The 12630-nt window shown below is 37.5% G+C and overlaps 3 protein-coding genes across 5 annotated transcripts; 2 read left to right on the top strand and 1 right to left on the bottom strand.

The window, feature by feature from the left end:
• Positions 1 to 482: 482 nt before the first annotated feature.
• LOC127260753 (uncharacterized) lies at positions 483 to 3071 on the top strand. The gene is made up of 3 exons (XM_051288665.1): positions 483 to 548; positions 1259 to 1441; positions 1697 to 3071. The coding sequence occupies exons 2-3, from the start codon at positions 1306 to 1308 to the stop codon at positions 2824 to 2826; spliced, it is 1266 nt and encodes a 421-aa protein (XP_051144622.1). The 5' UTR covers positions 483 to 548; positions 1259 to 1305; the 3' UTR covers positions 2827 to 3071.
• Positions 3072 to 5377: 2306 nt separating this feature from the next.
• On the top strand, positions 5378 to 7959 carry LOC127260750 (zinc finger protein ZAT1). The gene has a single exon (XM_051288657.1). The coding sequence runs from the start codon at positions 6065 to 6067 to the stop codon at positions 7616 to 7618; it is 1554 nt and encodes a 517-aa protein (XP_051144614.1). The 5' UTR covers positions 5378 to 6064; the 3' UTR covers positions 7619 to 7959.
• A 1243-nt stretch (positions 7960 to 9202) lies between these two features.
• LOC127261048 (probable WRKY transcription factor 57) lies at positions 9203 to 11668 on the bottom strand. 3 transcript variants are annotated; one of them, XM_051289202.1, is made up of 4 exons: positions 11119 to 11668; positions 10252 to 10395; positions 9760 to 10109; positions 9203 to 9571 (listed from the first exon to the last, which is right to left on the bottom strand). In XM_051289202.1, the coding sequence occupies exons 1-3, from the start codon at positions 11532 to 11534 to the stop codon at positions 9761 to 9763; spliced, it is 909 nt and encodes a 302-aa protein (XP_051145159.1). In that variant the 5' UTR covers positions 11535 to 11668; the 3' UTR covers positions 9203 to 9571; position 9760. The 3 variants fall into 3 exon arrangements, with proteins under 3 accessions (XP_051145159.1, XP_051145158.1, XP_051145157.1); XM_051289201.1 differs by having other exon boundaries at positions 9760 to 10118; XM_051289200.1 differs by having other exon boundaries at positions 9760 to 10121.
• Positions 11669 to 12630: the final 962 nt, after the last annotated feature.

Consider the following 12630-nt stretch of genomic DNA (forward strand, 5'->3'; position numbering starts at 1 on the left):
ACAAGATTTCTGCTAGTAATAATAAGAACAGGCCGAGGCAGAGGCAAAGGCAGTTGGCACGTGTGATGGGTTTTCTGTAGGGTGGCACGTGCGGGTTGGGAACCGGGTTCGGGTCATCTGATCTCCACACAAAATAGCGCAATCCGCACGAAAAAATTTTCCCCAAAATTTTCCCGATTCCCTCCAATCTCAGCATATTGGGGTATCGAAAATTCTTGTAAATCTGTGTTTTGATCTTCGAATTCGATGGTCTCTTGATTCAATTCGCTTTGTGCTCTTTCGATTGAACCCTCTTTCTGTATTTTTTCGGGGAATCCCGAATTTTAGGTTTTCATCCGTCGATCTGTTCGATTTATTTCTTTTATTTATTGATTTTTTTTTTTTCGCTATTTCGGCGTTGAGTTTTGGTTTCGTCTCTGTCAATTGATTTTGAACCTTTAATTTTTATTTTATTTCTTTTTCTGGCAATCTTTGGAATCTAGGGTTTGCGTACCCGTGGTGGGTGATTTTAAGACTCGTCGGATCTGTGGAATTGGTTTAGGGTTTCGGTACGTATTTTTGTGAATCGAATTTTGGTATCATTTTCTTAATTTTTTGTGGGCGATTGTGAATCTAGGGTTAGGGTTTTTATGCGAAATAGGTTTTTTTTCTTTTAGCTCTGTTTTTTTATGCGATTCTTCTTCTTTATGGCATACACGAATAGCATGGGTCTTGAAATTAAAATCAATTGACTATTCTGAGGTTATGTAAGGTGAATGAAACGGCCTGTCGGTCTGTGCTCGCGAAACCTACTTGTTTTTTTGTATTGAAGTGCCTTTTTTAACTCACGTTGAAGTTGATATTTCGTGTTTGCATCATTTTGTTGGTCTTTGTGGATGTTTTGCCATGTTATTCTTGCCTTTTATGGTGCTACATGTTGATGGACAAAATAAAGGATTGAATTTCTATGCGTTTAAGTAATTGTGGTATCTAGTTTGTTCCTTGCATTTATGGTGTGCATTGCTGGTAGCCGTAGTAATATCCTCTGACCGTATTTGATGAGCATTTCTTTATTGAAGTGGTCATGTTTTGATTTTGCTGTAACAAAAAGTGATTTATTGCTTTACAGTAGCTGTTCAACATACTTGATTAATTTTTTCTGTTGCCACTCAAATGTTCATTATTGTTGCACAGTTTTTGGGGAGTTTACTGATCTTTGTATCATAATTAGTGCATCAACTGTGTATATCATTTGCCGGTTGTCTCTGTTTCTTTTCAGAATTGGACTGGAGTCAATTTTTATTCTTGCGCTCTGCCATACAAAAGATGGGAATTAAACGTCCTTTAGAAGCGGAAAATTTCTCTGAGAACACTTTTAAGCAACATAAACAGCTGGACTGCACCTCAAACCATACCTTGAATACAGAAGAATCTCAAGTAACTTGGGAAATTGGTTCTGCAGGTAATATGGGCTATTCGGTATGGAATACATCTCTATCAAAACATTTTCTGTGCACTTTGTAATATTTGCTCCAGACACAAGAAACTGCTACTTACCTATGTTTATTTTAGTGTTTGCTCCATATATTCCCTTGTTTTCCTTTTGAGTGTCCAAGTTTTTTGGTGAATATGATCAGAGAAACTTATTATTTCATTATATGGGCATAATCTCAAGTCTACCATTTATTGATCCTGAAGTCATTATGTTATATATTAGGTGAAGGAAAGAGCAACATTTGTGAGTTGCAGTTTTATGGACAGCTTGACCGAGCTGATGCTGATATAGCTGATAAAGATATGGAGGCTAGTGCCCCTTTATCTTTGGTCACCAGCAGTAGTAGTGAGGAAGATGCTGGAGATGGGAATACCTCTTTCCCATCTTACATTCCCGAATATACTGATTCCAATGAGCCGAGTCGGCCGCCCAAAAAGTTTGAGGATCCATTTGTAAACTGGTTGAACTGTTACCCCAGGAAAGTAGTTCCTGTTGGACCTGAACATCAAGCTGTAGTTTCACCTTGGGATCCAGACAAGAGTGTGAAAGAACCTTCATGTTCTAGTGGCATTGCAGAACAACATTTAGAGAAAAAATTAATGGGAACTTGTATAATTCAAATGCCTGAGTTAAATGATTCGACTGCTGATGGAATCAAAGCTGGAAAGGGCAGAACCGATTGTGGCTGCATGGACAAGCTATCCATGAGATGTGTACAGCAACACATAAAGGAAGCAAGGGAAAGGTTACGTGAGACCATTGGGTACAAGAATTTCACAGAGTTGGGATTCTACGAAATGGGAGATGTGGTAGCCTGCAAATGGACCCCAGGTGAAGAACGAATCTTTAACAAAGTTGTTTTCTCTAACCCCGTCTCACAGGGTAGAAAATTTTGGAAGACCCTTAGAGCTGTATTCCCAACTCGGTCACAGAGGGAGCTTGTCAGTTATTACTTCAATGTGTTCATGCTCCACAAGCGGGCTGTTCAAAACAGGGCATATATGTCAAAGATAGATAGCGATGATGATGAGGAGGAGCCAAAAGTTGTCAATGGAAACTTTCACCTGAATGGATCTTATTTATCAGAGACAGATAGTGAGGATAATGGTGATGACGAGGAGGACGAGCCACTGGGGGCCCATGCAGATTTCCCCTTAAATGGGTCTTATTCGTTGGGTCCAGATGCCGATATTGAGAATCCTCATACTCTTACAGGGGAATACTATCTAGCTGGAGAAGAGGATTTATCCACAGTTGAGTCTTTGGATGATCAAGAATTGGATACAAGCTGGGTGGATGAGTTTTGGTCAGAACCTGAAAATAACAGTGGGGATAAGGGTAGCAGCAATTGAAGCCATGGAAGAAACCAAGAAATTGGATGATGGCAGTATTGCATTGCATACCCTTTTTTTTTTTTTTTTTTTTCAATTCTGAAGCTTATCCTCCTTACATTATTGTGTAAAAGCAGACATCTAATGATATGGAAAAGGAGAAAAAAATTGAAAACCTGTGCCTGGTTTCACTGCAGTTAATATAATCTAATTGAAGCAGTAGATTTATTTATGTTCATGGGGAAATCCTGTGTGTTGCCTCTATTCTTTGTGATTTGAATGATGACTTTATTGGCTAGTAATAAGTGCACATATTTGGTCTGTCCCTCCTGAGTCATAAATCTCCTGGGCTGTACATATACTTGCTACAAAAATGGGACAATTTACAGTTGCCCATTATACATGCTAAAAAAAATAAAAGCTATAATGGCCGAAATGTTTTACAACAATTTAACTGGCACATCACTTTTCTTTTTCTAGGGGTGTAAATGAAGCTAGGCCCTATACCCTAGCCTTCCCCAGGTACTATGAACCTTGAGTGGGGAACCACATATCCATAGATAGGATAGGGTTTCTGAACTGAAACTCAAAACACCAGAGGACAATCAATCTGGTGTAATATAGCTACAGCCCACTGAAAAATAGACAGAAAAAATACTAAAACTAAAGAAGAAGAAAGAAAAAGAGTTGATTATTATTATTGTTATTATTATTATTATCATGAGGTTAATGTGATCTTTGAAGGTGTTGGAAGAAAACCTCTCACCAAATAGGTGATGGCCCAGATAATTAAGAGCCAATTTATTAAGAAGCAGTGATAAATTAATAAAGCTGGCAATTTGCAAATAGTGAGTCCACCGAGTCCTTCCACTATTATCTTTCAATTTGTAGGTGTTTTGAGGTGGGCCCTTTTGGATGTAACACAATCAAGAATCTCTATCAAGTCTTTGCTAATTCCTGTAATTTTCATTTATACATTCAAAATAGCACTTGCTTGCTTGCATAATCTGAGGGTGACCACTGTGTGTGTGAAAGCACTTGTCATGTATATATGTATATATACAATACAGAAGTGGTTTGAGGAACTACTTTTTTTTTTTTTTTTTTTAAGTCAACTAATTGATTAATTAACTTAACCAAAGATAATTACTCAAAAGTGAAGAAGAAGTAATGAATTAGTGTTAGGCTGTTGAGCCATTCCATAACTAACCCTCTCAAGAAAGCAAATCCATTCACTTGGGACACGTATCCTATCTTTTAATACCAGAAAGGCCTAATTTACTTTCTTAATTTTCTCAGATTAGGATTTCTGCATTAACAAGTCATGCTTAATTGCCTTTTCAACTTTCCATTACAATCACTTTTCTGGCACTGCCCTAGTTCTTGCTATTTAAGAAGCTAACACCAGAAAAATGGAAGAATTTACATTTTTCATATACACATTATACATGAATTGGAATTCAATCAATGGGGAAGCTAGCTAACTGAATGAATAGAGAGAAAGAGGGGGGGTGGAGTTATATACTGCAATATTGTAACATGGTTGTTCTTACAAAAATGAGTAAGTAACAAAATACTTGAAGAAAGTGGATCTGATTTATGTTTCAATATAAATGTGTTAAGAATTAACATGTAGTGATCTCTTGGTGTAGACATTTAGGAATGAATTGTAGTAACTGAGGAAAGAATGAGGGTTTCTCTCTCTCTCTTTTTTTTCTCTCTCTCTCTAAGGCTACTTATGATGATAACTTGTGCACCACCCCATGTTTAGATGTTTTCTTTTCTCCCATACAGCAAACCAAATTAATGAAAACTTAGATCTCAAAAATTAATGTGTCATTCATGATCTCTGTACTATTTGTTTTTAAATACTTGCTATTATGAATACTATTCTTCTACACTACATTCAAATCAAATTGTGACTTATTTATCCAAATTATATATGTTTATTCCCTGAGCAGCAACTGTTTTAATTAATTTAAAAGAAAGAAAGTAATATACTTAATTTTGATCCCACTTTAAATATTATTTTTAATTCCTCCAAGAAAGCCACCACAGGCACAACAAATATAGATAGTTTTTGACTCTGTAATAACCTGATTAGTGGGTTAAGTATTATTTTCAACCACAACATTATAACTGATGATCCCCATTCTGTTGAGGGGCACAATAGTCATTGCACAACCTGCTGAGGATTCGGACCTTTCACAAGGTGTGACATTTTAGCAAGGGACAAATGTGAGGCATAGTTCTTGAAACCATGTAATGTTACATTTCAGACTAAATTTAAATCAGCCCTTTCATTTGTTTTTATTTATTTTCTATAAGGTTCTCTTAATCAAGAAATCAAACAAATTTGTGGAATACCCAAAAAAAAAACTATAACAATAATAATAAAAATAAAATAAAATAAATTCCAAGAAATCTCTCCTCTCACAAGCACACGTGCCGTCATTCAATTAATTCCCATTTCTCAAATTTTTCTGCCCTGCATGGAATTCTCTCCTCATACCATAGAATAAATATATATATATATGTAGAGTGAGAAAGAGAGATAGAGAGATAAAAGAATATGAGGGATGAGGTGTGTGTATCTGTGTGCATTGGGAGGGAGAGAAATATGGGGAAGAAAGAGTCTTCGAGGTCTGTTTTGTATCTTAATGGTGATAGGCTGGGGCTAGTTCAAGGCCATCATTAGCGAACATCTCTGTTCAAAAGCTTTGATTTTTTCAACATTAAAGTCTTCAAATATCAGAAATTAATTAATAGAGGGGTGGGTTACAGTCTTGCTCGTTTTTGTTTCTTCTCTGCTGCTGCTCGCGATTGCACAGATTTAGGTTTTTAGAGAGAGAGGGAGAGGATGTGTTTTCTCTCTGTTTATGTTGTGGGACTTTTCTGTCTACTGTGTTTTTATTTTTTCTCACTTTCCCAGAAGTGTCACATCTGCCCACTTCGATGATTCTGTTTCCATCACTTGTTTGATTCCAAAAGTTTAGACTTTGTGATCTGTGCCCCATTCTCCAGATTTCTTTCTCCTCTTCGTTCTGATCTGGGCTCTCTCTTATTTCTGGGCAAAATATTTGAGAGAGATCAAGAAAATGGTGGGGGTGAGGAATTAAGTAGTTGCTGTTGCTGTTTGTTCATCTTTTGATTTACTTATTATTGTTCTTTATCCTCTTGTTTGTTGGTTTTCGTTTTGACAAAAGAAAGAAATTACTAAAAGAATAGAATTTTTTTTAGAGTAGTTGAGTCATTAGGGATGGAGGAGGATCAAGAACTGAGGTTTGTTTGCAAGTTGTGCAACAAGAAGTACCCATGTGGGAAGTCCTTGGGGGGTCACATGAGGTCTCACGTGGTTGCAAATTCTGCTGAATCTGAGGAGAAAACTTCCATCGCCATTGCTGATCCTCACCCTCACCTTCACCCTCCCCCTCCCAAGGTTCCTTCTTCTCCATTCTTTTCTGCTGCTGCAATGAATCATGAATCTTTTGGGCTTATTGGGCAGCAGCAGCAATCCAACTATGGCCTGAGAGAGAATCCCAGAAAAACTTGGAGGGCTGTGGATGCAACTTTCCCTTTGCCACAAGAAAGAGTCTGCAAGCAATGTGGCAAAGGATTTCAATCACTGAAAGCACTCTGTGGCCATATGGCTTCCCATTCCGACAGGGACAAGCCTGCTTTCCTTAAAGATGATCATTCTTGGACCAGTGAAACTCATAAGCTCGCCGTCGATAGCCATTCCGACACTGAGGAGCCCAACGCCGCCGCCGAGGATCGGGTGCTCATCCGGACCAGATCATCTAAGGCTAATAACAAGTGCAAGAAGATCGTTGTCAAGTCCTCTTCTTTCACTACTTTAGCAGCAGCTAACAATGGCTCGTCTTCTGTTTCGGAGATCGATGGGGACGAGCAAGAGGAGGTTGCTATTTGCTTGATGCTGCTGTCGAGAGATTCTGGGAATAAGGGAGGTGTGAATTCTGTCGTCGAATCATCGGACAACAACTCTGTTATCTTCGAAACTAAGTCATCTAAAGCTAAGATCGTTAACAAGATTGGAGGGGATGATTATGATGCTGAAATGGCTGAGATGGAGAATTCTGATTCTGGATACTTCTTGGACGAATGTGGCAAAGCTGAATCCGATGTATCCGTCGACGGATTCCGGCGATACAGCAAGCCTCCGGACAGCCCTGCTGAATTCAGACAAGGCTACAGCAGAGACAGAGGCTGCTACTACAGAGCTAAGCAAAAATACAACGACGAAGAAGATGAGCGAAGGAGAAGCAGCTGTGTTTCTCAGGACAACCTCGGTAGCTGCAGCACTTACAAGAAAAGCAAGTATGAATGCTTCAACTGTAAGAAGATTTTTAAGTCCTACCAAGCTCTCGGCGGCCACAGGCCGTGCCACAAGCGTAGCACCGTGTACTGCGAATCCCAGTACAGCGGCGACAACAGCCAAGACGATGACGATGATGATGATGAAGACGACGACGATGATGACGACTCTGCTGAATTCGTTAAGGTTGTCGAGAACCGGAAATCGAGCGCCAAGAAGCCATCATCGAAAAACTACGTCGACAAGAAGAACAGCAAGGCTAAAAAGAACAAGGGACATGTTTGCCCATTCTGCAACAGGATATTCAAGAATGGCCAGGCCTTAGGTGGTCACAAAAGGTCGCATTTCATCGGCGGACATAACCACGAGCTACATAACAGTCGAGCTCCTGCAGCAAAGCCTGATTTGCTCGATCTCAATCTTCCTGCGCCGGAGGAAGACGGAAACAATGGGAGTGGCCAATTCTCGCCGTGGTAGTTTGCGCCGATCATGAACAGAGCCGCCGATCTTCTTGGCAATGCAAGAGAGATGGCTGCTCTAAGAAAGACAAAAAACATCTACGGACAGCAACAATGTCAAGCTCCTCGGCGGAGTCGAACAGACAAGAAGAACATCAGCTGATAATACTGTAAGCAGAATTCATGAATTCATTACCTAATGAGCCAAAAAAGTTTTGCAGACTTCAAATTTAAATTGCTGACATTACATCATTTGTTAGCACATAAGTTCTTAGATAGCAAAGCATTGATGATTAAGATTCCTGCTAGCCTTTATTTGCACCCCGTTATCAAAAAAATTAAGTATTCTGGTTTTGCTGATTGTGTTTAATTACAGGTTTTGTCAGCCTGAAAGTTGAGCACAATGCATTGCCTGGAACCAACCTTTTTTTTTTTTTTTTTTATCCTAAGCTTAAATTCCAAATCCCTTTTGTCCTAATGACCTCTAACTCTAAGCTTCCTTAGATTTCTATAGAACAACCTCCATCACTTACTCAGAGTTGTCTGAATCTGAAACTGAAAAATGCATATCTATATATGAGAAATGACGAGGGTGAGGGGAACATGATGGATAACACTATCCATCCATACATTCATCCATCTATCAGAAATTAATGAATCCATATATTTATATTAAAGGTTCTCTTTTTTGTTGAGGGGAAAAAGGATGATCATTTGGGGTGGGGAGCCCCACAAGACTTTTTAGCCATCCTCTTGTGTAAATATATACAGTTAGTTGTGTGTTGCTGCATCATCATCATCATGTATTGTGTGTTTATGCTATGGCTACTGGTGCAAAGTCAGACTTTGCCTGCTTCTCTTACAAAATTGAACTGTGTCCGGAACAGACAAAACTGAGTAGGAAAAGATATATATATATATATATTGCATTATGTATGTAGTCACTAAGTCAGTCACTAAAGGTTAGTTCAAGAATGCAGGCAGACCATGTATGAACAATCAACAATAACAGCATTGTTTTGTTGGTACCATACTGGTGGGGAATAAATTTTGGGGGTTTTGGGTGGTTGAACATCGATTCGTAAAGCCAATCAATAATAATAAACAAAGACATTATATTATTGATCTATTATATATATATATATATATATATATTACATGTGTCAAACCAGTTTCATCATACAACTTTGAAAGCATGCTCTTCCAATTCTTCTTCTTTGCAAGCTACAGTTATTATTATTGTTGTTACTATTTTATTTTTTTATTTTTTAATGTGCCGGTAATTGACCTCTGTGTTTGTGGGGAATAAGGATGAAAGAAAACTGAAAGCTGAAAAGAGTCGAAAAAGATTGACAATTGTGTATGGGAATGAGTACTATTTAATTATTTATGCCATGTGACTGCGGAATTAGTTGGGCCGTTGTGCCCAAAAAGTGATTTCTGGCCCACCAACTTCTTCGGTTTGTGGGCCCAATCACTTGTGGACCATGTCCGCTTTGCAAATTCTTGAAACTTATGTGTTGCCCACTTTCAGAAATAAATAAAAGGAGAAACATTAATTGGAAATTGCATAAAGTAAAAACACACTGTTTATTTACAGCAAAGTTTATTTATTTATTTATTTTAAATAAGGTCAAAGGGCGGTGAAAAAAGTCGCGTCGGCAGACAGAAGCAACATTGATTTTCACGCAATGTTGACAGAAGCAGACAAAGCACTGCACTGACAGACAGTTAACAAGAGAATTTAATTTATTTTAATTTTTTTATTTTTTTACTTTCACATTGCTATGTAAACCACAGACAATGACATACAAACATATATGTATATATATACGCACAAGGTAATTAGATGGATAGATAGATAGATATACATACAGGACCCCAAGAAGCAGTAATATTAATTAGACTGTGTCTGAACTTGGTGATTTAAGAAGAGTACAGTACAGCCTCGCCACTCACTACCAACATCATCCTGAAAATAAGACGAAGAAAAAGAATAAATTTTTCAAGAACAAATCATTACATACACACCAAGATTGTTGTCGGCAGATACAAAATTATATAGATTAATTAAAATTGACAACCTCAACTATCCCAAACCCTCAATTCATATGGACACAATTTATCGATCTCAAGCAACTAATATAAGCATTTAGTTACCTCATAAGGTGGGTGAGATCTGCAGGCCAGATTGATCTGCGAGAACTTTCTCTTTATTAATATTAGAGCTGGGCCAGGTGGGTGGTGGGGGTGAGATCAAAATCGAACAAGTCTGCTGCATATGATGTTGTAAGAATGTTGCAGTTGGATAACAAAATTGATTGTTCGAAGCAGCAGCAGCAGCAGCAGCAGGGGCTATAGGCCTTGCAAATGCATCACATCTAAAACTTCTAGCGGGAAACTCGACAGAATAGTGACAGTGCTGCCCCTCGTACGTTGTGATCACAGCTGTGGGATCCTCCCGTGATCTTTCCACCCTCTTTTTCACCATGCACTTACTGTTAGTACACCTGTAATAACTTCTGTTCATGTAATAATACATTGTGTCATTGATTCAAGAAGAAGAAGAAGAAGAAGAAGAAGCCAGATAGATCATAGATCCTATATAACATTAACATAAGGTATAAAGGCATAAATATGCTCACAATATACCTTGGGAATGGACTATTCTTTACAGCCTTTTGGCCGTATTTTCGCCATCGATATCCATCTTCAAGATGATCGATTTCGCTCTTTGTCACGAAGGCGAATTGCGGCTGCCGAGTTCGCTTTTGCCCTTTCTTTCTAACCTTGCTTCTGTGTAATGATAATTGCACAATTACAAGTTTATAATTAGATATAGCACAAAGATTTCAGCCTTTAGGCACTAATTTCCTTGGAAAAACCCTGAAATTAGGAGAAATTATATCATCACTGTTCCAGATTATAGAACATTTAGCATGTGGCCTTTTATGTACAATAAGAAAATAACTTAAATTCAATGATAACAATAGATTACTTTCAGATAAAGGCCATTGTAAGAGTTTCTCATATACAATTCGATTGCAATTTTGCAGAAAAAAATTGAGCCACTAAAAGTAAGCATCATTATATTGTCTAGCAAAGCTGAGGTAGCATTAAAATCTGTGTCCTGATATTCATCTTTAATGAGACCAACAAGAATCAATTGTGTGTAAAGTTTAGCCAATACAAGAACATTTCAGAAAATAAAAGCAAATTACAGAGATACGTAATGTCGAGGATTTGCTCAGAGATACCTCATGATGACGATGAGGTAAGTGGAACGTAAATACGAGTTAAAACATTTGCTCAGATTTAATTAATAGTGTGTGGGGAAGAAATAGGGATTTTTTATAGGAAAAAAGCACTTTGTATTTTGTCGGTTCCGAAAAAGGAAGAATTCATTGCACGCCGTCGCCGAAATAGCGGCGACGATGGCGCACGCCGGCGTTTTAATTCCACTTTTGTGAAGAAAAAAACGGTTTATAACTATAACTGCATGCATTTAGCGAACCTTACTCTGTGTCTAATGGCGGTTTTCCGGCGGCGGTTACTGCGAGGCCTCCAGGCTCCGTCGGCTTTTCCGTTGGATCTTCCGACGAGCTCGGCGACAAATCTGAAGCTCTATAGATTCTTTTGTCATTAGGCTCGTGAATACTTCTATTCGAATCATCCCCTACGTTGGGAGTCGATTTGTCCTCGGCATCAACAACACGGCAATCGGAACCCGCCAAATCCGATTCAATCCGGTAGAAATCGAAAAAACCACCGTCGCAGCCGGAGAAGTCACCAGAATCCGCCGGAACAGTCCACCCGAAGTCGCCGAGCATGACACTCTCATCGTAATCACTACCGAGAAAGGAAACATGGTCCACGCTCTCGGTGCCAATTCCCCAACCTAACTGATCGGGAATCGTCCACTCCTTCCCTTCCATATCTTCGGTAGGCGCAAGGAATTAACTGATGAATCGATGAGATCCTTGAAAGAGAATCAATTGGGAAGTTAGGGTTTCTGTGGAGTGAGAAAGAGAGAGTACTGCGCCCACTACTGTTCTTCATGTACAGCTGATTTTTCATTTTTCTTTTCTGAGAAAAATTTATTAAAAAATAAATAAATAATCGCAGAAATAGTTAATCCTTTTTCTTTTTTTTTTTAAAAAAAAAATTAAGAGCGGAAAAAAGGACTAATATATAACCAAATAATAAATATTCCAAAATGACGTAATAATACTATATATATATATATGGTGTGCTCATTTTATATTTTTCTAGTTAATGTTTTTTGTATTAGATAAAAAATAATATTTTTATTTGATTTTTTTTCTTTTTCTTTTTTGTTGGAAAGTACTTAATACAGTTATACGTGGTGTGTATACGTATGATAAGAAATACAAACCAAATAAATATTAACTCTAATATAAATTTTTAGTTATAATAATGTTACTGTTAATAAATCAATATAAAATAAAACTTTTACCCTGCAATTTAATGAGCAGACGAGTATAACTATTCATTGAGCATTATATTCACAGTTAAACTTACGTTAAAATTAATGTCAACCAAATTAATTAATTAAAAGAAGTTTATCAATGTAATTTATGTACACATGCAAATTGTGCTCAAAGTGTGTGTCACTTTCGTGTTTGATATTTAAATTAAATTAAATTTCAAGTTGCAGATTGGGTGGAATATTTATTCTTCTCTACTCTAATTCTTTATTTAAAAATTAATAATAATAAAAATAAAAATACATCACATATACTTTTATGAAATGCATATACATAACAGGTTGCTGCTCCAGTGGTGATAAATTTTAATTTACATGGTGATTACAATAAATAACTTGTTATGGAAATTCTCAAGAAATCGAGATAACACAACAACGACAAAACAACACAAGAATTTGGTAACCCATTAAGATCAATTTTACTGTAGAGTACGCAGACCCATGTTAAAGTGAGAATACATGATATTTATAGACTAAACATTTGACAGTAATATCCAAATCATATCTCTCAAATCTAAAATATA

The sequence above is a fragment of the Andrographis paniculata genome, unplaced genomic scaffold, assembly GCF_009805555.1.
Source record: "Andrographis paniculata isolate CXL003 unplaced genomic scaffold, ASM980555v1 Contig62END, whole genome shotgun sequence".
Taxonomy (NCBI): Eukaryota; Viridiplantae; Streptophyta; class Magnoliopsida; order Lamiales; family Acanthaceae; genus Andrographis; species Andrographis paniculata.